This window comes from Mirounga angustirostris, unplaced genomic scaffold (genome assembly GCF_029215605.1).
Source record: "Mirounga angustirostris isolate CCGP_5_RB_7025 unplaced genomic scaffold, mMirAng1.0.hap1 SCAF_7, whole genome shotgun sequence".
NCBI lineage: Eukaryota > Metazoa > Chordata > Mammalia > Carnivora > Phocidae > Mirounga > Mirounga angustirostris.
This window is the reverse complement of record NW_026991715.1, coordinates 103,660,225-103,685,990: the sequence shown is the minus strand read 5'-3', so window position 1 is coordinate 103,685,990 and position 25,766 is coordinate 103,660,225. Positions and strand designations below refer to the sequence as shown.

Genomic DNA, 25,766 nt, shown 5'->3' with positions numbered 1-25,766 from the left:
ACTTCACAAAAGTCCCTGAGGTGGATGAGGGTTTGAGGTCTTCTTTCCTTCTCTGGTGCCCTCTGGAGAACTCCAAACAAGCCCTCCTAAGACTCTATTGTTCTTGTCATAAAAGATCCATGCAGAGGACTCCCCTAATTCCCCGAAATGAGTGTGCTTTCATCTGGAAGGCCAATCAAGGGAAGGTCTGATCTGAGTCTATAAGATAACCAGGGACATTAGTATTGGGGAGCATCTTGCCATGCTAAAGACCCACACGTTCCTGTGGCTCTAGAAACACAGTAAAGAAGCCACTGGTATAATCAGTCCATGGGCAGTATCATCCAAATGACTAATGAGACCACTTCTGAGGATTTGGGGAGCAATGCATCTGTAGCATTTTAGTAATAGTGCTTCTTTCCATGGAAAGACATTTAACACACTTCTAAACACTTTTTGATTCCATCAGCTTATTTTATCACTTATTTTTCCTGTAAAGAATAGGAACAGTACGCCCTGTATTTTTTTCTCAGTGGCATTTCAGAAATATACTTATCTGTTTGTTTATTGATATATTTAGGGTGGCTACTCCTCCATCAGGGATGTGAATATTACTGTCAAATAATTCATTGTCCTTCTGCTGATTCAGGGAAGGATTTGTTTTTTCTTCAGAGTAGCCCTGAGAACACCTGTTAAATGTTCAAGTATAAGACTACTTAAAGGAACTGGAATGGCCCATACTCTCCGTGGGAGAAGGAATCTCACAGGGTCAAAGAAAGATTGTCCTTCTTATTGCTTTTGTTGTTGTTGTTCTTTTTGAGGGGGTGCTTAAAACAAAACAAAAAAATTCCTAAATATTGCAGCAAGATTGCTCCAAGGAATAAAGGATTATCACTCAACTTGTACACATTCTTCCCCAGCTTTGACTTCTGTGTCCTATCAGATAATGCCTTTGGGGATGGTGCGTATCAGTTGATTCCTATAATCTCAACACTCTGTCTGGTATTTGAAATTGAGTTTAGTGAAAATGCCTTTGACTCTGAGCATTATCCTGATTGCCAATACTTCCAGAGCACACTGGTTCAGAAGATTTGCAAATACTAGTTGGGATTGCTGCATACATAGGCATATCAGAGGCAAGGCCAACATACCCTTATCCTTGAACACGGAATCTCATTCTTCCCTTTTCTTTTTTTTTTTTTAATAAAAAGATTTTATTTATTTATTTGACAGAGAGAGAGTGAGCACAAGCTGGGGGAGCAGCAGAGAGAGAGGGAGAAGCAGGCTCTCCACTGAACAGGGAACCCGATGTGGGGCTTGGTCCCAGGACCCTGGGATCATGACCTGAGCCGAAGGCAGACGCTTAACTGACTGAGCCACCCAGGCGCCCCTCATTCTTCCTCCTTCTAGTAAAGGACTCCACTGCTTATTATGGGATCTGGGTTATTAAGGTGATGGAAGATGGAAGGTTATGGAGATGAGCTTATGGCATATGCGTTTTTATAAGCAGTCACTTCTGTGAGCTGGGCTGGAGTGTTGTCAATTCCCATTGGGATGATACGTATAATGAGGTCAGGGAGCCACCCAAGATGCTGTAAGTCAGACCAGTCTCTGATTTCTATTATTCATTAGAGCTTAAGGAAGTCACTGTCTTACTAGTAACAATCACTTCTATCTTTCCTTTAGGTTAATGCTCTCTTCCTTAGGATGATGTGTGGCAGTAAGGAAAAATTCTTAGTCCCTGTTGTAGGCATACCCTCAAGAAAGAGACTGCCCATCTTTGTGAGTGTGCACCTCAAACAGAGGCACATATGCCTTGAGGCACACAGCCTATTACACGTGTCTGGGATAATGAAGCTACAGAATCAACATGATTTCGGGATGGTTTTAAAAACTGTGTGTGTGTGTGTGTGTGTGTGTGTAGAGATATGGTTTAGTAATTTAGCTGGTACATAATTTGATGAATTATATTTATATTATCCCAAACATAGTTATGTTATAGAATCAGAGTCAAATTTTAAAGGAATTTTGGGGGCTAAAAAATGAGACATCAGGGTAAAAAATGAGACATTTCATTCTTTCACTTGGCCACTTAGCGCTGGTCTCTTGGTCCTCTGGGTCCATTTTGTCTCCCCAACAGTAAGGAGTATGAGTATGTCTGTGGAAAAGGCAAGGATGCACAGCCCAAGGGGGTCCAGCCAGAGGAAGTGATGAGTGGCTGAACCCAGTTGATGTGAAAAAGCAGCATGCCCCTGCATTGAGTGACACCCAGATGTGGCCAGCAGCTGGCTGGGTGCCACCTGAGGAAGTCATTTGGAACAGCTGCCTCAGGTGGATGAGTCCATATGCTCTTGATCACCTCCCTGCTCAGTGAGTCACACCTGGGAACCAACTGCTATTTTAGTTTCATGGGATGGTCACTGCTGTTTAAAAATAAGACAAATCAACATGGCTTGGGAGGAAGACTCCATCTGGCAGATTCTGCTTCAAGGAGAAATTAAGTGGTGCCGTGCTAAATGGCTTTCTGAGAGGAGACAGGGCTTATTAAGAGGGAAATAAACAGCAGGAGAGGTTTGTGGCCAACTGGATGCCATGGGGAAGCAGGTGAAAGGAGGGGAATGGGGGAGGAGAGGATGCTTAAGGCTCCATTTCTCAAGTGTGTGGGTTTTACAAAAAGAGTTTCAAGGAACTAGAGTAGAGAGGATTTATCAGGAGGTTTAGTTGTCTGTGGGACTTCTTATTCAAAACAGGATGATGAGCTGCCTTCTAGAAGCTTGAATGCCAGACATAGAATGGTCAGCATTACTACCCCAGGGTGAAAGAGGAATGCCAGGGAGAATGAATGTAGTGTAGGGGTTAAGAGTGGGTTTGAACTCCAGCTTCACAGCTTATTACCCATGTGACCCTGGGCAAGTTATTTAACCCCGTGGAGCCTTTGTTTTTTCAGTTGACAGTAATGTGTGTGCTTGCCTCAGAGGGTTGTTGAAAGGATTGGTGACATGACCCATGAAAGGGACTGAGCTCAGGGCTTTGCGCTTGGTAAGTACTCAATAAATACAAGCTTCTTTGATGATGATGATGATGACGATGACGATGACATGATTATTAATATCATGGTGAGTGCTAACCCCCTGCTCTGCCAGCCCTAGCACTCTCTCCTTCATGCAGTTGGGACACCCATTTTATGCCCATGATTGCCTTTTATGGTGTGGGCCCAGCTGTACAATATACAAACACAGGAAACTCTAAAAATCGAATCCTTTTCCCCAAGTTCAGAAAAGAGGGACTCCATCCAGCTGATTGAAGACTTAGGGCTCTGGCTACTGGCACAAACTCCCAGAAAAGCATATCCTTAAAATCAGTGCTGCCCAGCAAGTTCATTTGCAGATGTTGACACACTGATTCTAAAGTTGATATAAAGAAGCAAAAGACCCAGAATAGCCAACACTATTAAAGGAGAACAAAATTGGAGGACTATTGCTACCTGACTTCAGGACTTCAAACGGCAGTAATCAAGACAGTGTGGTATTGGTGAAAGAAAAGATAAACAGATCAATGGAACAGAAGAGAGAACTCAGAAATAGACACATATATAATCAACTGATCTTTGACAAAGGACCAAAGACAATACAATGAGCAAAGATAGTCTTTTCAACAAATGGTGCTAGAACTGGATGTCCACAGACAAACAAATGAATTTAGACACAGACCTTACACTCTTCCCCCATATTAACTCAAAATGGATCATAGACCTAAATGCAAAACACAAAACTATAAGACTTTTAGAAGTTAACATAGGAGAAAATCCAGATGACCTTGTGTATGGTGATGACTTTTTAGATACAACACCAAAGGCACTATCCATGAAAGAAGTAATTGATAAGCTGGACTTCATTAAAATTAAAAACCTCTGCTCTGCAAAAGGAAATGTCAAGAGAATGAGAACACAACCACAGACTAGGAGAAAATACGTGTCTTACAAAAGACACATCTGATAAAGGACTGTAATCCAAAATATACAAATAACTTAAAACTCAACAATAAGAAAATAAACAACCCAATTAAAAAATGGGCAAAAAAGCTGAACAGACTCCTCACCAAAGGAGATATACAGTTGGCAAATAAGTATATGAAAAGATGTTTTGGATCATATGTCATCAGAGAAATGCAAATTAAAACAATAAGAAACCACTACACACTTATTAGAACAGCCAAAATCCAGAATTCTGACAACTCTGAATGCTGGCAAGGATGTGGAACAATAAGGACCCCTATTCATTGCTGGTGGGAATGTGAAATGGTACAGCCATTTTGGAAGAAAGTTCAACAGTTTCTTACAAAACTAAGCATACTTTTATCACATAATCCATCAGTCATGATCCTTGGTATTTACCCAGAGGAGTTAAAAACTTATGTCCATACAAAAACTTGCACATGGATGTTTAGAGCAGCTTTATTCATAACTGCCAAAATTTGGAAGCAAGCAAGATGACCTTCAGTAGGTAAATGGACAATCTGTGGTATATCCAAACAATGAAAATATTAATCAGCACTAAAAAGAAATGAGGTATCAAGCCACAAAAAGACAGAGAGGAACCTTAAATGCACATTGCTAAGTGAAAGAAGTCAATATGAACAGGCTACGTATTGTTTGATTCCAACTATGTGACATTCCAAAAAGGCAAAACTATGGAGACATAAAAAGATCAGGGGTTTCCAGGGGTTGGAACGGGGTGGGACGGGGGAAGATGTAAAGGCAGAGCACAGAGGATTTTTAAGGCAGTGAAATGATTCTGTAGGACACGATAGTGATGGATACATGTCACTATACATTTGTCCAAATGCACAGAATATATAACTACCAAGAGTGAGCTGTAATGTAAACTATGGACTTCGGGTGATTATGATGTATTGTGACAAATGTAGCACTCTGATGGGGGATGTTGATCAGGAAGAAGGCTACGCCTGAGTGGGGGCTAGGGGTATATGAGAAATCTCTGCACATTTCCCTTAATTTTGCTGTGAACCAACCTAAGACTGCTCTAATAAAAAATAAAGTCTTAGTAAAAAACAAGCAAACAACAAATCAGGACTGAAGGGATTTGATGGATTTTCAGTTCTATTCCTATTATTCAGGTAAGGAGATTGAGGCTAGGAGTGACCTGGCCAAGGTACACAGTAACAAAGTTTGCACTGGAACCTCTACCCTCTCCATGGTGCCAAGGAAGAGACCCAGGGCCCTGTGGCTGGCTCAGGAATCCTTGTAATGCCCAACTGTTTTGCCAGTGGTGTGTCGAGGCGAGGCAGTACCAGGGAGTGGTTAAAAGCTTTGGAGTCAAGTGAGCCTGATTTGAAACCTGGAACTATTTCTTACATGTGGTGTTGCCCTGAATCCACTGCTTAACTGTCTGACCCTCAATTTATTCATCTATCAAATAGGACAACTAAAATATATTCTATAGGTTATAGTGAGAGCTAACTAAAATAATATATGAGAAGTGTTTAATGACTGCACAGCAAATGGCGTTTACTGCTGCTATGATTATCATTGTAGTTATTATTAGCTTGGAGCAAACAGGGTCACTGCTGTGGAGACAGTAGACTAGAGACAGTGTAAGTCTATTTTTATCATCTCATATGAATGAGGTGTTTTCTTCCCCCCCCACCCCCCACCCCGGGGGAGGAAACTGGCAAGAGGGTATAGAAGATTTGAAAAGGGACAAAGGGATAAAGGGTTGTGTGGCCTCTGTCCCTGACCTGGCTCCAGGAAATGGAACAGAAGCTAAAGCAGTTATATTAAAGACAGCCTGAGCCTGGGTCATGAGTGCCCCCTGCCTGGCTATTCCTTGCCCTCTGCATCCACCTGTCAGCTACAGACCAGAGTGACAGGGCTTCAGGCTTATAGGACTAAGAAAAGTACCAGAAGGGGACAGTGGAGGCCAGAGGAGTGGTGGGATACCTTGATTTCTGCCTTGGCTGGAAATACTGGGGGACACTGTGATATTCCCTATATCTAAGGATGCTTGGGCATATCTGGGGAGACTTGAAATTAGGGTGGGAGGACATGTCCCAAATCAGCAGTTTGGGGCTAAGTATCACTGGGGTATATGTATTAATGTGACCTCACCTAGAGGCCAACGAGGCCTAACACAACCAGTCACATTTTTTATTAAAGTCTTTCTTTATACTGAGAGTCCCAGCTTTGTACTGAAGCTCCAAGGGGTAGTCCACTCCTTGACCTCTTTGTGCACGTGACTGTCACACATAGAAAGCAGAAATGAGCACGGAAAGGCACAAAGCAGTGATGGCCATGGAAACACCATGCTTGAGGACAAGAGACTCACGAGGGCAATCCATCAAGGTCACATTCACAGATTAAGGAGAAGCAGCCTGGAGGTACTAAAGGCATGAGATGTTACCCCAAATGCCCTCCCTCGAGCCTCTGCATATCCAAATGCTACCTTTCACTTCACGGCTGGGCACTGAACATCAGTGGTGCACCTCTTGTTGCCCCATTTCCTGATATACTGTGGTCTTATTGCCTAACTGATGTATCTTTTACTTTCAACAATGTAATAAAATTGTGGAGAGCTAGGATGACCTCTGAGCCTTATATTTCTGTTCCTACATAGGGTCTGGTGGGGATGACTAGCATATGCGGAAGTGTTTGGTAAATATTTAGTAACTGATTCTGTGTAGATTTGTCTTGAACATGAGGCAGCAGAAGGGAAGCTTTTCCTAACCTTTAGCCATTTTAACATCCAATCTATCTCTTTTGGTTATGGACTCACTGGAGGAGACTTCTGATAATATACAATACAACACAACACAATATAATATGCTTATCTACCTTCAGTCCAGCACTTAAGCTACATTACTATTTAGCTGCCTAATAATGAAACAACTTTTATTATTACCATTATCTCCATTTCACAGATGAGAAAGCAGGCCCAGAAAGGTTATCTAACTTGCACAAGGTGACATAGGTGTGTCTACCAGGACATATAAGTGACAGCCATGGGAGCTTCATGGCTTGATGTGGTCTCTTGGTTCTGTTTGGGAGTGAGGTATGAAGCAGATGAAGCCTCAGAAGCTGGTGACCTAAACAACTGGAGCTGGGTTGAAAATAGGAGCCTCACCTTTTAGAACTGTGAGCTCCTTAACAGAAGCTATAAAGCCTCACCTGCCAAAATATAAATCATGCCTGTTGACATGAGGGCAGAGCTTCAGGGACACCTGGGTTCTTGTTTTATGACTCTTCCATTCATTGAGTTTTGGAGAAGACCTAATGCATTCCATCCTGAAATGACAAGTTGAATTGGCCCAAATAGTTTATGGCCTTCTGTGAGCTCAGGGGAGGCAGTGGGAATAGGGTGGGTGCTTGTAAAATTGACGCTTCAGAGCCGAGCCTAGTTTGCTGATGCCAAATGCAGAGCAAAGATGTGTGGGATGGACGCAATGGGCTGCTGATCTGTAAACTCCTGCCAGGGGTGCTTTTCACGGTCATGCTTCAGGTGACACTAGATGTTTCTCTGTTGTCTGCATTTTTCAGATTCTTCCCTCAGGCGCATTTTGTTACGTTCAAGAGCTTGGAGTTCAAGTTCTTTAGCTAAAGAGTTTGTCTTCTCTCATGTGGTTTCAGACGCCAGCCAATGGCATTTCTTCCTCAATCCCCTTGGGCCAAGCTCCTGGCAACTCCTGGCTATCAAGATTAGAGAACTCTCTTCAGCAATATTTTAGCTAACATTTTCTGAGTGCTACTGAGTGTCAGGCACTATGCTAAGCATTTTACATACATGCTCTCATTTAGTACCCACAGCAACCTGGGGAGATAGTTTTAGAGTGAAGGTGTGTTTATGTGTCTTGATGTTAGAATAACCCTGGCAAAGCCTGAAATACCCCTTGCATATCAACCATCTCATCTCCTTTGGGTTTCCCCTAAAGGAAAGAGGAAAGAGTATTTAGAGGAAAGAGTAGTGAAATAGGTCCCAAACAGCTGCCTTATTAATAGCTACACAAATAAGATATTCTAATGCATGCTCTATGTTAGAAGTTGGGTTGGACAAAGTGCCCTTGGCTCTGGGCTAATTGAGGCCATCTGGATCCTTTGCCTGAATATAGGTGTTGGTGTGGGTGTGCTCAGGTACTCTGTGAAAAGGGAGGAGGGGGAAAGAGGGCTAGGTTCCAGGGGGGTTTCTTAATTTCAGGTTTCAAATTTTGCCACAGAGAATAGAAATGAGAGAGCAGAGCCTTGTTTTTCAATACTAAAATAAGTGATTCCTGCCTTGCGTGTGTGGGGAGTGTAGCATGAAAGTTAAAGACTCAGGCTGGACCTGGCAATGAAAAAATTAGAGTTGAAGTCACTGGAAATTAAGAAAAAAATTACTTAGTACTACTTATGGTGCAGACAGGGAGTTAAACAGTTTATAAAGATGATCTCATTCCATCCACAGGACCCTAAGAATTAGGTGCTAGTACTGTTCCCACTTCACAGAGGTTGAAAGGAAGCCTCAAGTGATCAAGTCACTACATATAGTCCCAGCTGTAGTAAGTGGCACTTCTGGGACAACCCTAGGTCTGAGGCCAAAGTCCTTGGTGCCAAGCATCCAGTAAAAGGTCACAATTTAAATGCCATTGTTGAGACTCATTTTTCCTCCTCCTTTGGCACGCACTGTATAGTTGTTTCTGTAGCTCTGTTATTTTCAAGCCCCCTTGCATGTCAACTGTGCATCTTTTCACAAAATATACCATAGAGATTATGATCACTATTTAAAGATGAGGCAATGGGGCCCCAACTGCTTTAGTGGCTTCACTGGTATCATACTGTATGTTAGGGGCAGACCCAGATCAGGACTTCTGGTTTCCGCATTCTCAGGCTTTCCAGTGGGGGCTCTGCATGACAGGCGACTGACATACAAATAAAAACAGCTTGCAGGCCAGGCTTCTTTCTTCCCAGGAGAGCCGGTCACTGCTGGGAAATCAGGCCCTCAGTGCCATGCTGTCCGAAGACCGGCTACTCTCCTGTAGCATCTGTTATAGCAGCTACCTGACTTCCAAGAAGGTATTAGTAAAAGAGCCAGAATTTTAAAATTTCTAATCTGAGCCATGCTTCTAAATTTCTGACATTTCTTGATCCCGGTCTTTTGATGCCAGAAGTCACACATTCAGCCTTTAGTTGACACATGAACAGGCTATGAGCTAAAATGTGTTTCCTCTGCCTGTTCAAATGCTGCTCATATTCTGATGCCTCCTGGAATGTCACCTCTTCAGAGAAGCCTTCCCTGGGCCTTGATGTTTTCTGCAGGCAGATGCATCACCTCATCCCCTTAATGACTGTGGCCCTTTGTACATAGGCATGGGACACTGTGGCTGTTTACAAGTTCCTTGTGATCACTGGACTGAGAGCCCCTGGGGTATACTCAGGGTCACTAGATCCTGAATGAACATTTGGGAACAAATGAGTGCTCAGCTGCTGCTGAGACATTGGAGGGCTTTAGTTTCATTATAATATGGGGATGAACCCCATCTTAGATCTCAGTTCACACCCGTGCTTCCTTATTGCATGTTTTCTGAATACAAATAAAAATTTACTAAGCCTACTAATGGAAGGATAGAAATCTCTTGCTGGGTATGGTTCCTAGATTCATTAAACTGAGCCCTGGGAGAAAGCAAGCTAATACAATTCTGAAGCTAATCTCTTCTTGAAGTCATTCCATAAATCTGATTAATGGGTCACCTTTAGACCACAAGCACAGTTGCTATATTAAAAGAAAATGCTCTAACAGGATTGTAATTCTGTTAACAAGGCTTCTGCTGTTTGCAAAAGGAGTCTCTCACAGTATAAACAAGTCTGGGCTGCATGATGCATGGGATCGGGTTGAGCAAAATTCTAAGGGCCCTAGTATTCAATTACACTCGTGTGTATGTATACACACACACACACACACACAGGCATCATTTCTCAAATGTGTGAATCTGAGACAAAATGGATAGAACTAGTGCTTGAGATATAAGCTCTTATGTTATTTTCAAAAAACAAATTGTCCTCTTGGATCTTGTATTCTTTGCCTGACATCCTATCACGTGTCATCGATATTTGGCAAAAGGAAATGTCCTTCAGCATCCATCAATTAAGGTAATAACTAACACTTACCTAGAATTTCCTAGCTTCCTATTCTGGGGTCTTTTATAGAATCAATTCACTTCAGAGTTGGAAGAACCTTACTGATATATAGTACAGAATGTCCCCAAGAGTATATGCTCCTGTTAATATGGGCAAAGCAATTTACAAAAAGTCTAGGTTCAAAAATATTTTAAGATGATGGTATTGAGGGCGCCTGGGTGGCTCAGTTGGTTAAGCGACTGCCTTCGGCTCAGGTCATGATCCCAGAGTCCTGGGATCGAGTCCTGCGTCGGGCTCCCGGCTCGTCAGGGAGCCTCCTTCTCCCTCTGACCCTATCCCCTCTCATGCTGTTTCTCTCTCTCTCTCAAATAAATAAATAAATAAAATCTTAAAAAAAAAAAAGACTTAAGTCATAAAAAAAAAAAAGATGATGGTATTGAGTACATAGAGGTGGCCTCTCCAATATCTGTTCCCCCTTCTCTTAGAAACTACCTTTTTTTTTTTTTTTTTTTTTTACATTGGGTTTTACATCTTGTCTGGGTAGCACATATGCTTTCAGGGAAATTGTCTTCATGCTAAACTGTGGTTTAGTTAAATTTAGTTCGCATAATCCCATCTTCTGCTCACAGAGATTGGTTCAGGGATAGGCATGTGACCCATTGGGGTCACTGAGGTGTGAGAAGGGTCTGGAAAGTAAGCTTCCTTGACCTTGCAAGAATGCTCCCAGAAGTGCCTTTCTTTTTCCCTTTGTGAGTTACCACATGTAGATATGAAGGCTGGAGCTGCTGCAGCCATTTCATTGCCATGAGGGAAGTCTGCCTGGGACCAAGATGATTCAGAGGAGACTGAAAGAAGAGTACAGCTAAGTGCTAGATCTAGAATGCAGACTGAACTATACCTGATCACCTGCCCACTGCAGAACATTTGTAGTGACTTAAACCAACAAGTCTGTTTGTTGTTTAAATTTGAGTTGGTTTCTGCTCTTTACAGCAGAGAGTATTTCAGCAGACAAACTGAGTTAAACAAAATTGGATAGGTTACTTAGGGAGGGTCCTCCTAGGACTTTTATTATGTTGACGTGCATTGTTAGATTCAAGAGAAACATCAAATATGTCCTATTTCTCAAGTTTATTTGGTTGTAGATTCTGTTCTTTCAGAGCCCATTTCACAGGACAAGATCTAGTCTGACTCCCAAGTCTTACAAAGGTGGAAACTGAGATCCAGGGATTTAAATGACTTTTCTAAGCTATTATTAGTAGTCAGTCACAGATCTGGGCCTCAAGTTTAGACCTACTGAATACCAGGCTTGCAGTCTCACTTCAAAGTCATACCCCATCACTGCCCAAAGAGGTTAAGACGTTCTCTCACTGAAGATGAATCCAAAAGAAGAATCTAATTATTCTTTTGCAGAGACTCCAGATTCCTAGGACTAGATACTAAAGCAAAGTTTGCAAATTAGGGGCTCACAGGCAAAATAAGAACTTCAAGCCAAACAAAATAGGCATGAAGTATTTGAAAAAATTATATTAGATTATTTCATTTAAATATCAGGTTTTTTAATATAAAAATATTAACTTCTAAGTTCCTTTAATAAAATTCAGACAATCTGGCAATACTAGGTTATATTTCCACATGGTGCCCAGCTCTGCTTCCTGATGTGAGAACATGGGTCCCCCTGTTTGCCACAGTGCTCACCATTCCCTAGCTCATCCTGGCACTGATGTTGAAGATCAGTTCCCATTTATTAGTACACAGATAATATTGCTTTTCTTTTTGTATCTTTTCTTTTTGTATTAGTCTTTTTGTATCTTTTCTTCTTGTATTAGTCTGTTTCATTCATTTAATTACTTGCCTGGCCCTGTAGTCAATTATTTTGCTATATTGAAGAAGGTAAAATTCACCAAACTGAGATGTTAATATATGTTAGAAAAAATCTCCAAGGTTAAGTAAGTTTGGAACAACACTGAGTTAAGGATGGGCAGATTTCTTTACTGTGTCTCTTTTCTTAGTTCCCTCATGGAACATGGGTTAGGAGGGCCAATATATTATTTTTTGATCCTGAATGTCTTTTTTTCAGGGACCATCTCTTTGTCACTATTATTCCACTGAATACACTTTGGGAAATACTGCTACTATAAAACCTCTTATGTCCCTCGCTGCCAGTGAACCCGTGGACCAAGGTCTCTTTTTGCTAGGATTGCTATCACCTCGGTTTTTCCCTGTTCCCTGGAAGCTATTTTGAGAAGAGAACAACAGCCTGGCCTGTGTCAGACCAGTTCCCAGCCCAGGTCAGTCTAGGGTCTGATCAACACTGAGATTATCCCCAAGAACAGGCCCATGATTCTAGGCCCATGCTTAGGGCAGGGGATTTCTGGCAGATCAGGGAGAATAGGATCAGGCTAATTGAGGTCCACACTCATTCTTCCCTAAAGAACCAGTTTCCTGGCTCACCACTGTGTGTCGTCTCTGAGAAAAACAACAAAGGAGAAAAGTAGCAAACAAAAAGTGATGGGGTGCATTGGTTGACAGTCTCTTCAAAGAAAGGCAACCTGACAATTATTTTCCCTTTTTATAATTTTATTATTCAAAGGTGAGGAATGACTAAATCTCATCTCTAGGTGTTCAGTGTGCTAACAATCAAGACAATTAGATTTAGCTGCTCACACACACACACACACACACACACACACACACACACACACGCTTCAGATTAGCTTTTTAGACATGGAACAGTGGCCCTGCAAGCAAAGAGACCAGAAGCACATCTGATGCTGAGGGAGGGCATTGAGTTTTTTGTAGAGGTGCCCTGGAGACAAATGAGTCCTTTGTATTCAATGGTCTCTTATAAACCCTTCCATCAGCCAGCTCCAAGTTGGTCACCCTCCATGTCCCTGGGGAAGAGAACCCCTCCTTGGAAGGAAGCCCCTAAATAGCTGCTGTGCACTTCTAAGAGTGACGAGAGGGACTGCAGAACACCCGCTGGGTTGGGGTTGATAAAGTCAGAGGGATGGTGCTCCTTGAAAGAGATGGACGTTTTTCTTATCTGCCAAGAAGGCAAGCCTTCCCCTGCTAGGGACTCAGTCCTCAAAGGCTTTGGATTGCTAGCCCAGAAAGCGCTCAGTCAGGGCGGTTGCTCTGTAAGCCCAGACTTGACTCCCTTGCTTCTTTGTTGGCTGCATGTGCAGTCATAAAGTTAAGACCTACAATAACTCTTATCTTTCTCTCTTTCACTAGAGAGAGATATGGATATGGCTGACCGAGAGAATGTCCTGTCCCTAACAACCCTCAATGGAACCTTTGTAAAACAACAGCATGTCTAAAATTACTTTAAATAATGTGGCAAGACAGGTGGTTCACCGTTTTTGCTTTTGTTGGGACAACATCAAAGAGAAATCTTAAGGAAAGCCTTGATGATGGAGCTAACATGAGTTTTACATTTGAAAAATAAAGCAATTGCAGCTTGCGTACTGAACATTTATTATATATCAGGCATAGTGTTAAACACTTCCCGATGATGCAATTCTCATGATCACCCCAGGAAAGGTTTCAGTTTTGTAGATGATAAAACGAGGCTCAGAGAGGTTGGGTCACCTGCCTAACATCATGTAGTTAATGAGTGATTTGACTCAGGCAGTGTGTTCCAGTTCATCTAATTCAATGCTCTACTGCTCTCCTGAAAAATAGTCATGCCTCTTCTGTCCAGAGGTCTCCAAATATGCTCCAGTGTGCTCATAGTCACACTGGACTAACAGTGGATGAGAATTTATGCAAAATTCTTAAATGTTAAACATATTTGGAACACCAAAGAAAATGCCACATAATAAAGACCTCTTAATTTTAATAAACAGTGGATTCAAGGGGTGCCTGGGTGGCTCAGTCTGTTAAGTGCGTGACTCTTGTTTTTGGCTCAGGTCATCATCTCAGGGTTGGGAGATCAGCCCTGCCTTGGGCTCCGCGCTCAGTGCAGAATCTGCTTGTCCCTCTCCCTCCCCCTGCTTGTACTCTCTCTCTCTCTCTCAAATAAATAAATAAATAATAAATAAATAAATCCTTTAAAAAAATAAACAACGGATTCAAGCTTTTTTTTTTTTTTTTTTTTTAAATCTGGTTTTTGGTTTTAGATCATAATTCTGACTGTGGAGAATTAAACGGCTTCACTGAAATAAAGTAATTCTATCTCCCTAATCCATCTCCTCTATAAACAGTAGCAGTAATGGCAACAGTCACAGAAAGATCAGAGCTATAGGCCCACAAGATTCCCCACTGGGTTTTGCTTTACCTGCTATAGACGATACACTCTTGGTTATTGATCACTTTATCAGATTTGTACCTCCGGAGGTCTTCCCAAGCATCCTTGATGGCAGTGACCGCCAGAATGATACAGATAGGTATCATGCTCACCTCAGGCTGGAAAGCATTGACCACGGGGACAAAATTCAGAACCACAATGCCCAGAAAATAGAGATTAGCAAAGCGGTGTAGCTGTTCAAAGATGTTCTTGGGTATGAAGGACAACATGGTGTACTTGCTGGTCTTAATTTGATTCCCACAATAATGCCTGTTGGGATTCTCTTTGTAGGACGGTCCTTCAAAGGGCAGGTTGGAGACTACCACTCGTTTCTTGTCTTCTTTCCTTTTCCACCTTTTCTTCCCTTCCTTTCTCATCTCTGCTCAATCCGTCTCTTTAATTCTCATAGCACGGCACATGAGTTCCCCGTAAAAGAGTTTTTTCGCTAATCAGTTCCATTGTTGAGCTGCCAGTGAGTCATGTCCCTGACATCTTTTACTTGCCTTCTCTGCTGGAAATTTCTCTCTCTTCTTTCAAAAGGAAAATTAAAAATAAAAAGCTGGTTTACAAACACCAGGTGAGAAATGACAAGGAAAAAGCTTGCAGAGAACAGGTGTACACCTGCCAGGCCACTTCCTTCTACCTGTTGAGACTCCTCCTGTTGGAATATCGACGTCACCCACGGGGATCTTCCTTTTCCACTCAGGCAGCCAAGAACAGGTGTGCCAACTCTAGGTCCTAAAACCTACCTGCTTAAGTTTTAAAAACAAGAAGCCTCAGATGCTTTAAAAGTGTTACACATTTTCTTGTTTGGGAGACACTGCCTGTCACTCTCCAAAGAGCTGCTCTTAAACTTGGTCTCCCAAGAGGATCCAGTCAATTCTAGACATCAATTCTTGAGGTTTCAACCCTACTCTTAATAATGGAACATTCTTGTATTTAATAATTTGAGTGTTTACACATGTTAAATTAAGGTATCTAAACCTCAGCACTACTGACATTATTTGTTGTGGAGGGCTATCCTGTATATTGTAAGATGTTTAGCATCATCTTTCTGCCTTTATCCACTACATGCCGTTGGCAAATTCCTTCCCTATATGGCAGCCAAAAATGTCTCCAGGCATTGTAAAATGTTCCCTGCTGGGAAAAACTGCCCAGGTTGAGAATCACTGAATTAAGTGAACTTAAGAAAATAAAATGTGAGAAAAGAGACCAATCCTTTGAAAATGCTGATGAGCTTGCATATCCTATTGGCAAGAAAGCAAACAGAAGAATGATTTCTCCTACCTTTCATATATCCAGATGTTGGAGCAGTTGATCTCTCTATCAAAACGATGTCTCTTGAAGTCCTCCATGCCATCCTTGACCATGATGATGAACAGCACAATGGCCAATGGTAACATGGTGATTTCTCTGTGGAAAACTTCCATGGAGGGCATCCAGTTCAGAATCACCAGGAACAGGAAATAGAGGTTAGCCCATCTGGAAGGAGCAAGCAAAGTGTGAGTGAAAACCATGGAGAGGAAAATATACTTTCCACGCTATTTCTTCCCTACTGTTGGCCTTTACCAACAAAAATGACATTCTCTTTCAGTGTCACCTGGAATTATAGTAAGGGCTTGGAAGCCAAATCCCAGACATATTCAAATGCAAATTGTTCACTAGTTGTGTGACCTTCTGGAGCTTGTTTCAACTTGTATAAAATGGGGATAGTACTAACTACTTTAAAGAGCTCATATAAATATTACAAAGGATAATATTTGTTACATACACAGTAGAGGGTTCTCAATCATAATAGTTGCTCAATAAATGATAGCTTGTAATAGTAATTACAAAATTTAGGATGATATCTATTGATATATTTTGCTTTATAAATAAAAGATGATTTTGCATGTATTATCTTGAAATTATGGCTTACATTTTTAAGTTTTTCAAGTGCATCTTGCTCCTTCTTGCCACTATGCCTTTGCACATGAAGGTCTGTTGGCAGGAACATTCCCCTGGCTCCCTTCCTGATTTCTGTTTTTACCCAGTTAATGCATTCTCTTCTTTCAGGTTATATTTCAATTATCACTTCCTCCTGCAAGACTTTCCTGACTTTCTTAACTAGGCCAGATCTCCCTCTTATTCACTCTAAGATCACCATATACCTCTCCTTGGAAGTATCTATCTAAGTTCTAATTTTATATCAATTTATATAATTCTTAAAATTAACGTCTGTCTCTTTCACTAGAAAATACAGTCAGGACAATTTCATTTCTTCCCCTCATGTATCTCTAGCAGCTAATGCATGGCCTAACACAGAGTAGAATCTAATATTTATTGAATGAATGAATGAGCAAATGAATGACAAGTCTTTTCAAGGTTTATGCATTTGGGTATTAAAGGCTATGTGGCCCAGAGGGCAGCATCTTTGTTGCAGAAATACTGGCAAATACTTGGTTAAAGCACATATTACTTGGCCAAGTGGTTGTGTACCTATGAAACTGCTCAAAGAGATTCTGAGGCAAGAAGGTGAGGAAGGTATATTTGGTCGTGCAGATTCTGTTGCTGGAGTATTTCCGGGAGACCTCGGCCCAATCTTGGTGGCACATGCTGTTGTTGGGGAACACGACCCGCTGCTGTGTCAGGTTGTAGCTTTGCCTCCTTTTGTCTTGGGACAACAGTGGTGTGGCTTCTGATGGAGGCTGGGGGAGGCCATCTCTGACCCGCCACTGCCACCGGTGCCAAGATGAGTCCACTGAGAAGGCCATTTCTGGCAGCAAGCGAGGCTCTGAAAACAGACACAGGAAGTTGCCATGGTCAGAAGAAAACATGGCTCACCCACTGGTCCACCTATCCATCCAAGGTAGACTCTGGGATACAATGTGAGCCAAATATGTTCAATCCCTATAAACCATATGTTCAAGAGTGAGAGACATAAAGCAAATAATCATAAAAATAATATACAACTAGCACTGTGATCAGTACCATGAAAGCATTTAAGATACGGGGAGGGTGCTGATGACCTTGTTAGGCCTATCAGGAAAAGTATGGCCCTGTGGGCTATGACCCCCAGAGGTCAGAATGCTATCTGTGGCTTGTTCCTAAAACTGAGCTGTCCCTTCACCTTCACAGTCTTCAGTGTCCTCACTGTAATATGAGGAAAACTAGTCTTATTCTACTTTTTTCACAAGCTTTTTGTAAGCAATGAATTACATAGTACATAAAAGTATGCTGAACCGTATCTTAAAGGGAAAGGTATTCTCTAGCTCTAAAATTTTCTGGTACTGATATTTTGGAGAATGTTATTTATGGTCAGAACCTCAAATGAGAGTAATAGGTAGGACGGAGAAGACAGTTTCTTTCCTAGGAAACTTTGGCTTGAGGTGACTGGGTTGTACAGAATGTCATTCCGTGGACCCCATTTTTTTTTTTTAATGTAGTTGACTGGGGGTGAGGGTGGGAGACCCTTTCCTTCCTCTCCAACTCCATTTGGTGATTTCTGAAACTGAGCACTTTTTCAGACGATCCTCCTAGATGGGGGACAAATACTGCTTTATCTAGGATATTCCAGTTCCTGAGCTCTTTTAATGGAACCTATAAGCAAGCCTTCAAGTTTCCCTCTTGCCATTCTTACATGTATGAAGAGAGGTTAATAAATAATAAATAAAATATATATTTTATTTATTAAATAAAGTGAGGATATCCTGAAGGATATTATTCAAAGACATCTTTTGTAAGAAGTTATATATAATGGTGTTTCTCACTTAGTAGGCTCACAGGATGATTTTCTTTTGAATAAATGGACGAGTGAACATCAGGTATTATTAATCTTACAATGAGCAACCTCACCTATCATTGAAAATATGATTCTTTAAAGGAGAAAAAGTTCCATTTCTAGTTTAAATGGTAATATTTTACCTTCCTGATGCCCATATGATCTGACCCTTATCATAATTCTCCTCATGAGTTTAATCAATCCAAGTGATTTTCAATCCAGAAGAGCTCTTCAGAGTCTTAAGAGAGCCCTTGTAGCAAGCATGGAAAAAATAAATGTAATTATAATGCCCATCATAATGTGACCAAAAGCAATATTATGACATATGGTAAGCCTGAAATAATATTGTATATCTTCTTTCTCGTTATAAAAAAATGTCCCTTTCATGAATTTTTTTTATTATTGTAAAATAAAAGGAAATGAAAAGATAATTCATGAATAGAGTTGAAAATGCAAATGAGAAATCTTGCCATGGCTAACACCATACATATCAGACTTCTCTCAATTTTAGGTAATAAGGACTTCAAAAAGGAAGACTGGATTGATATGGGAGATGCAGGTATTTTAGGTGGGGTGGTTTAAAAAGTCAATTTTTTTGTATCATATTCTTTGCTTTTCTTTATTCACACTGTAAAATAAGCTTTCTTAAAAATAAAGCAGATGTAGAGGAGGGAAAGATGGCGGAGGAGTAGGGGACCCTATTTCAACTGGTCCCCGGAATTGAGCTGGATATCTACCAGACCACTCTGAGCACCCACGAAACCAGCCTGAGATGTAAGAAGATCTGGATCTCTACAAACAAAATATCGCAGGAGCTTGGTTTTGAGGTACAAAGCGGAAAGCCGTGATTCTGTGGGCAGATATCGGAGGATAAACGGCAGCGGGAGGGTGCCTGGCCATGGGGATCCTACACCGCTGGTGAGCGACAGCCTCGCGCGCTGCGGACAGGTGCAGAATGCAGACTGGTAGCGCCGGGAAAGAACTTTAGGGCAGCCCCCGGGGTGGAGGACCAGACTGGCAGGGTCGCGCGCACTTGAACCACAGCCCCCCCCCCCCCCCCCCGACAGAAACCAGAGCACGGTCGTGTGCACGTGAACTGCAGCCTCCGAGATGGAAACCCGGTGCGCAGGGGTCCCGCCGGTGAACTGCAACCTCAGGGGTGGAAACCCAAAGGGGCGGAGTCGCGCGCAAACGAACTGCAGTCCCCGGGACAGGACCCCTAGCGGCGGAGTGCGTGCTGCGCGAACTGGGAGCGGCTGGCGGTTTTAGAAGCACAAAGGGCAGAGAGGAGCCCCGATCTGGAGGCAGGACTGGGAGCGCTGAGGAGGGGGGCACAACCCAGGACGCTGCAGTTTATAGCAGCACGGACAGAAACGGAGACGGTGTGGCCTGGAGAGCTCACTGAAGAACGGACTGAGGTCTCTGCTCTGAGGCAGAGGGTTGGAAATGGTCTCTTCTGCTCTGACTCACGGAAGAGACGCAGAAAGCTGCCAGGGAAAGGCACCAGAGAACAAAAGCCCCAAAGACTGATTCCCGCTGAGCCCATCCCCCGCCACAGGGGGGCAGGGCAGCACCGCCCAAACAGGGTTGCCTGAGTAACAGCGCGTCAGGCCCCTCCCGCAGAAGACAGGCTGGGAAAACAAGAGGCCAGCAACCCGAAGGTCCCAAGAAAACAGGTGCATCTTGCCTGGATTCTGGTCAATAATTTGGACTCTATACATTCCCTCAAACACCCATCAACAGAATGACTAGGAGGAGGAGCCCCCAAAACAGAAAAGACTCAGAGATTATGACTTATGCTGCAGATTTACAAGTGGATGCAGATCAGATACAACCAAGATGTCGGAGATGGAATTCAGGCTAGCAACTGTGAAGATAATGGCTAGAATGGAGAAATCAATTAATGGTAACATAGATTCTCGAAGGGCAGAAATAAAAGGTGAATTGGCAGAACTTAAAAATGCTATCAATGAGATCCAATCCAATCTAGATAATCTAACAGCTAGGGTAACTGAGACAGAAGAGAGAATAAGCGATCTGGAAGACAGTATAATAGATAAAAAGGGAAAAGAGGAGGCCAGGGAAAAACAACTCAGAATCCATGAAAATAGAATCAGAGAAATAAGTGACACCATGAGGCGTTCCAATGTCAGAATCATTGGAATCCCAGAGGGAGTGGAGAGAGAGAGAGGGCTAGAAGATGTATTTGAGCAAATCGTAGCTGAGAACTTCCTTAATCTGGGGAATGAAACAAACATTCGAGTCCTAGAGGCAGAGAGGACCCCTCCTAAGATCAAGGAAAACAGGCCAACAGCCCAGCATGTAATAGTAAAACTTGCAAATCTTAGAACCAAGGAAACCATCTTAAGGGCAGTTAGGGGGAAGAGATTCCTTATGTACTGAGGGAGGAACATCAGAATAACGTCAGACCTATCCACAGAGACCTGGCAAGCCAGAAAGTCCTGGCAAGACATATTCAGGGTACTGAATGAGAAGAACATGCAGCCAAGAATACTTTATCCAGCAAGGCTTTCATTTAGAATGGATGAAGAGATGCAGAGCTTCCACAACCGGCAGAAGTTGAAAGAATATGTGACCACTAAGCTGGCCCTGCAAGAAATATTAAGGGGGTTCTATAAAAGGAGAAAGACCCCAAGAGTGATCTACAACAGAAATTTACAGGGACAATCTATAAAAACAACATCTTCACAGGCAACATGATGACAAATAATTCATATCTTTCTATAATCACTCTCAACGTGAATGGCCTAAACGCTCCCATAAAATGGCACAGGGTTGCAGATTGGATAAAAAGACAGGACCCATCCATATGCTGTCTACAAGAGACTCATTTTGAACCTAAAGAGACATCCAGATTAAAGTGAAAGGATGGAGATCCATCTTCCATGCCAGCAGACCTCAAAAGAAAGCTGGGGTAGCAATTCTTGTATCAGACAAATTAGATTTTAAACTAAAGTCTGTAATAAGAGACACAGATCTCCAACAAGAAGATCTAACAATTGTAAATATCTATGCCCCCAACATGGGAGCAGCCATCTACATAAGCCAACTGTTAACCAAAATAAAGATTCATATTGATAACAATACGTTAATTGTAGGAGACCTCAATACTCCACTCTCAGCAATGGACAGATCATCTAAGCAGAAAATCAACAAGGAAACAAGAGCTTTGAATGATACATTGGACCAGATGGACCTCATAGATATTTACAGAACATTCCACCCTAAAACAACAGAATACTCATTCTTCTTGAGCGCACATGGAACTTTCTCCAGAATATTCCCTGCATACTCTCAGACCACAGTGCTCTAAAACTGGAACTCAATCACAAGAAAAAATTTGGAAGGAATTCAAACACTTGGAAGCTAAAGACCACTCTGCTCAAGAATGTTTGGGTCAACCAGGAAATCAAAGAACAACTTAAACAATTCATGGAAATCAATGAGAATGAAAACACATCGGTCCAAAACCTATGGGATACTGAAAAGGTGGTCCTAAGGGGAAAATACATAGCCATCCAAGCCTCACTCAAAAAAATAGAAAAATCCCAAATTCACCAACTAACTCTACACTTCAAAGAACTAGAGAAAAAGCAACAAACGATGACTAAGCCACGCATTAGAAGAGAAATAATTAAAATTAGAGCAGAAATCAATGAATTAGAAACCAGAAACACAATAGATCAGATCAATGAAACTAGAAGTTGGTTCTTTGAAAGAATGAATAAGATTGATAAACCACTGGCCAGACTTACCCAAAAGAAGAGAGAAAGGACCCAAATTAATAAAATTATGAATGAAAGGGGAGAGATTATGACCAACACCAAGGAAATAGAAACAGTTATTAGAAATTATTATCAACAACTATATGCCAATAAACTGAGCAATCTGGATGAAATGGAGGCCTTCCTGGAAACCTATAAGCTGCCAAGACTGAAACAGGAAGAAATTGACAACATGAATAGGCCAATAACCAGTAATGAGATTGAAGCAGTGATCAAAAACCTCCCCAAAAACAAGAGTCCAGGGCCTGATGGATTCCCTGGGGAATTCTACCAAACATTCAAAGAAGAAATAATACCTATTCTACTGAAGCTGTTTCAAAAAACAGAAACAGAAGGAAAACTTCCAAATTCATTCTATGAGGCCAGCATTACCTTAATCCCCAAACCAGGCAAAGACCCCATCAAAAAGGAGAATTTCAGACCAATATCCCTGATGAATACAGATTCCAAAATCCTCAACAAAATCCTAGCTAATAGGATCCAACAATACATTAAAAGGATCATCCACCACGACCAAGTGGGATTTATCCCCGGGACGCAAGGGTGGTTCAACATTCGCAAATCAATCAATGTGATAGAACACATTAATAAGAGGAGAGAGAAGAACCATATGGTCCTCTCAATTGATGCAGAAAAAGCATTTGACAAAATACAACATCCTTTCCTGATTAAAACTCTCCAGAGTATAAGGATAGAGGGAACATTCCTCAAGCTCATAAAATCCATCTATGAAAAACCCACAGCGAATATCATCCTCAATGGGGAAAAGCTGAGAGCCTTTCCCTTAAGATCAGGAACACATCAAGGGTGCCCACTCTCACCACTGTTGTTCAACATAGTACTAGAAGTCCTAGCAACAGCAATCAGACAACAAAAAGAAATAAAAGGTATTCAAATTGGCAAAGAAGAAGTCAAACTCTCTTTTCACAGACGACATGATACTTTATGTGGAAAACCCAAAAGACTCCACCCCCAAATTACTAGAACTCATCCAGCAATTCAGTAATGTGGCAGGATACAAAATCAATGCACAGAAATCAGTTGCTTTCTTATACACTAACAACGCAACTGTTGAAAGAGAAATTAAAGAAACGATTCCATTTGCAATAGCACCAAAAACCATAAGATACCTCGGAATAAACCTAACCAAAGAGGTAAAGGATCTATACTCTAGGAACTACAAAACACTCATGAAAGAAACTGAAGACACAAAAAGATGGAAAAATATTCCATGCTCATGGATCGGAAGAATAAACATTGTTAAAATGTCTATGCTACCCAGAGCAATCTATACCTTCAATGCCATCCCGATCAAAATTCCAATGACATTTTTCAAAGTGCTGGAACAAACAATCCTAAAATTTATATGGAATCAGAAAAGACCCTGAATCGCCAAGGAGATGTTGAAAAAGAAAAACAAAGCTGGGGGCATCATGTTGCCCGATTTCAAGCTATATTACAAAGCCGTGATCACCAAGACAGCATGGTACTGGCACAAAAACAGACATACAGACCAATGGAACAGAATAGAGAACCCAGATATGGACCCTCAACTCTATGGTCAAATAATCTTTGACAAAGCAGGAAAAAACATGCAGTGGAGAAAAGACCGTCTCTTCAATAAATGGTGCTGGGAAAATGGGACAGCCACATGCAGAAGAATGAAACTCGACCATTCTCTAACACCATTCACAAAGATAAACTCAAAGTGGATGAAAGACCTCAATGTGAGACAGGAATCCATCAAAATCCTAGAGGAGAACATAGGCAATAACCTCTTTGACATCGGCCACAGCAACTTCTTTCAAGATACATCTCCAAAAGCTAGTGAAACAAAAGCAAAAATGAACTTTTGGGACTTCATCAAGATAAAAAGCTTCTGCACAGCAAAGGAAACAGTCAACAAAACAAAGAGGCAACCCACAGAATGGGAGAAGATATTTGCAAATGACACTACAGATAAAGGGCTGGTATCCAAAATCTATAAAGAACTTCTCAAACTCAACACCCAAAAAACAAATAATCAAGTCTAAAAGTGGGCAGAAGAGATGAACAGACACTTCTCTGAAGAAGACATACAAATGGCTAAAAGACACATGAAAAAGTGTTCATCATCATTAGCCATCAGGGAAATTCAAATCAAAACCACACTGAGATACCACCTTACACCAGTTAGAATGGCAAAAATTGACAGGGAAAGAAACAACAAATGTTGGAGAGGTTGTGGAGAAAGGGGAACCCTCTTACACTGTTGGTGGGAATGCAAGTTGGTACAGCCACTTTGGAAAACAGTGTGGAGGTTCCTCAAAAATTTAAAAGTAGAGCTACCCTATGACCCAGCAATTGCACTCCTGGATATTTACCCCAAAGACACAGATGTAGTGAAAAGAAGGGCCATATGCACCCCAATGTTCATAGCAGCAATGTCCGCAATAGCCAAACTGTGGAAAGAGCCGAGATGCCCTTCAACAGATGAATGGATAAAGAAGATGTGGTCCATATATACAATGGAATATTACTCAGCCATCAGAAAAGATGAATACCCAACTTTTACATCAACATGGGTGGGACTGGAGGAGATTATGCTAAGTGAAATAAGTCAGGTAGAGAAAGTCAATTATCATATGGTTTCACTTATTTGTGGAACATAAGCATAACATGGAGGACATTAAGAGAAGGAAGGGAAAAATGGGCGGGGGGAATTGGAGGGAGAGATGAACCATGAGAGACTATGGACCTGAGAAACAAACAGGGTTTTATAGGGGAGAGGGGAGGGGGGATTGGTTAGCCTGGTGATGGGTATTAAGGAGGGCACGTACTGCATGGAGCACTGGGTGTTATATGAAAACAATGGATCGTGGATCACTACATCAAAAACTAATGATGTATTGTATGGTGACTAACATTAACATAATAAAATTTAAAAAAAAAGTAAAAAAAATAAAGCAGATGTAAAATGGATGCAAACAAGTAGACTTAAGTCTGATGAAGAATTGAGTATTTCCAAAGTTTCTAAGTATCTTTCCCCAAAATTATTAATTACAATGGTAAAAAAAGAATCACTGTAGTAAAGAAACATGGCAGGCACCACTTAACCCAAGAGATTAAAGCAAAATCACCAATATGGTATAACTTGACATTCTGTGCCTCCTGTTATAATGTACCAAGGACAGGGCATCATTTCTGTGGTAGTCACAAGGAAACATTGAGAAACCTCAAGCTGGGGATAATTTTACAAAACAACTAGCTTATGTTAAAGGTATTAAATGTCAAAGGTCAAAGAAAGGCAGAGGAATGATTTCTGATTAAAACAGACTAAGAAGATATGATAAGTCAATGTAATGTGTGATCCTTTGTTGGATCCTGGCCTGGGGAGATAAAATAGGTATAAAGGACATAAATGGACAAGCCATAAAATTTAAAAATGAAGATTAGTAATAGTATTTTAATAATGTCAAATTTCCTTATTATAATAATTATATTGTGATCATGTAAGAAAATGTTCTTGTCCTAGGAAATTCATCCTAAAGTAGTTATGGGTAAAGGGGCAAGATGTTTCAATGGTTCAGAAAATAATGTTCATGTTTGTATATGTGTGTGTATACTTAATACATATACACTCTTAGCTAAGTAGGAAGGTTGTGCAGGGGTGTTCCAGATAGAAGAACTGGTTCTAGAAACAAAGTTCATAGGAGTGCTCTATAGAGCACATGAAGTGAGGGAAAAAGAAGAGCAAAAGCTGAGGCTGGAGGGACAGGAAAGGCCAGATGGCTTGTTAAGGCTGTTATGCTGAGAGTAGAATGGAGTCCT

General features: G+C 41.4%; 1 protein-coding gene across 1 annotated transcript in view; it reads right to left on the bottom strand.

The window, feature by feature from the left end:
- ATP10B (ATPase phospholipid transporting 10B (putative)) overlaps positions 1-17,143 on the bottom strand; it is a 113,609-nt gene extending 96,466 nt beyond the window's left edge. Inside the window, exons 1-2 of the mRNA XM_045887531.1 lie at positions 16,869-17,143; positions 15,678-15,872 (exon numbers count right to left, since the gene is read on the bottom strand). Coding sequence (XP_045743487.1) covers positions 15,678-15,872; positions 16,869-17,143 — 470 coding nt within the window. The remainder of the gene's footprint in view (positions 1-15,677; positions 15,873-16,868) is intronic.
- Between the last annotated feature and the right edge of the window lie 8,623 nt (positions 17,144-25,766).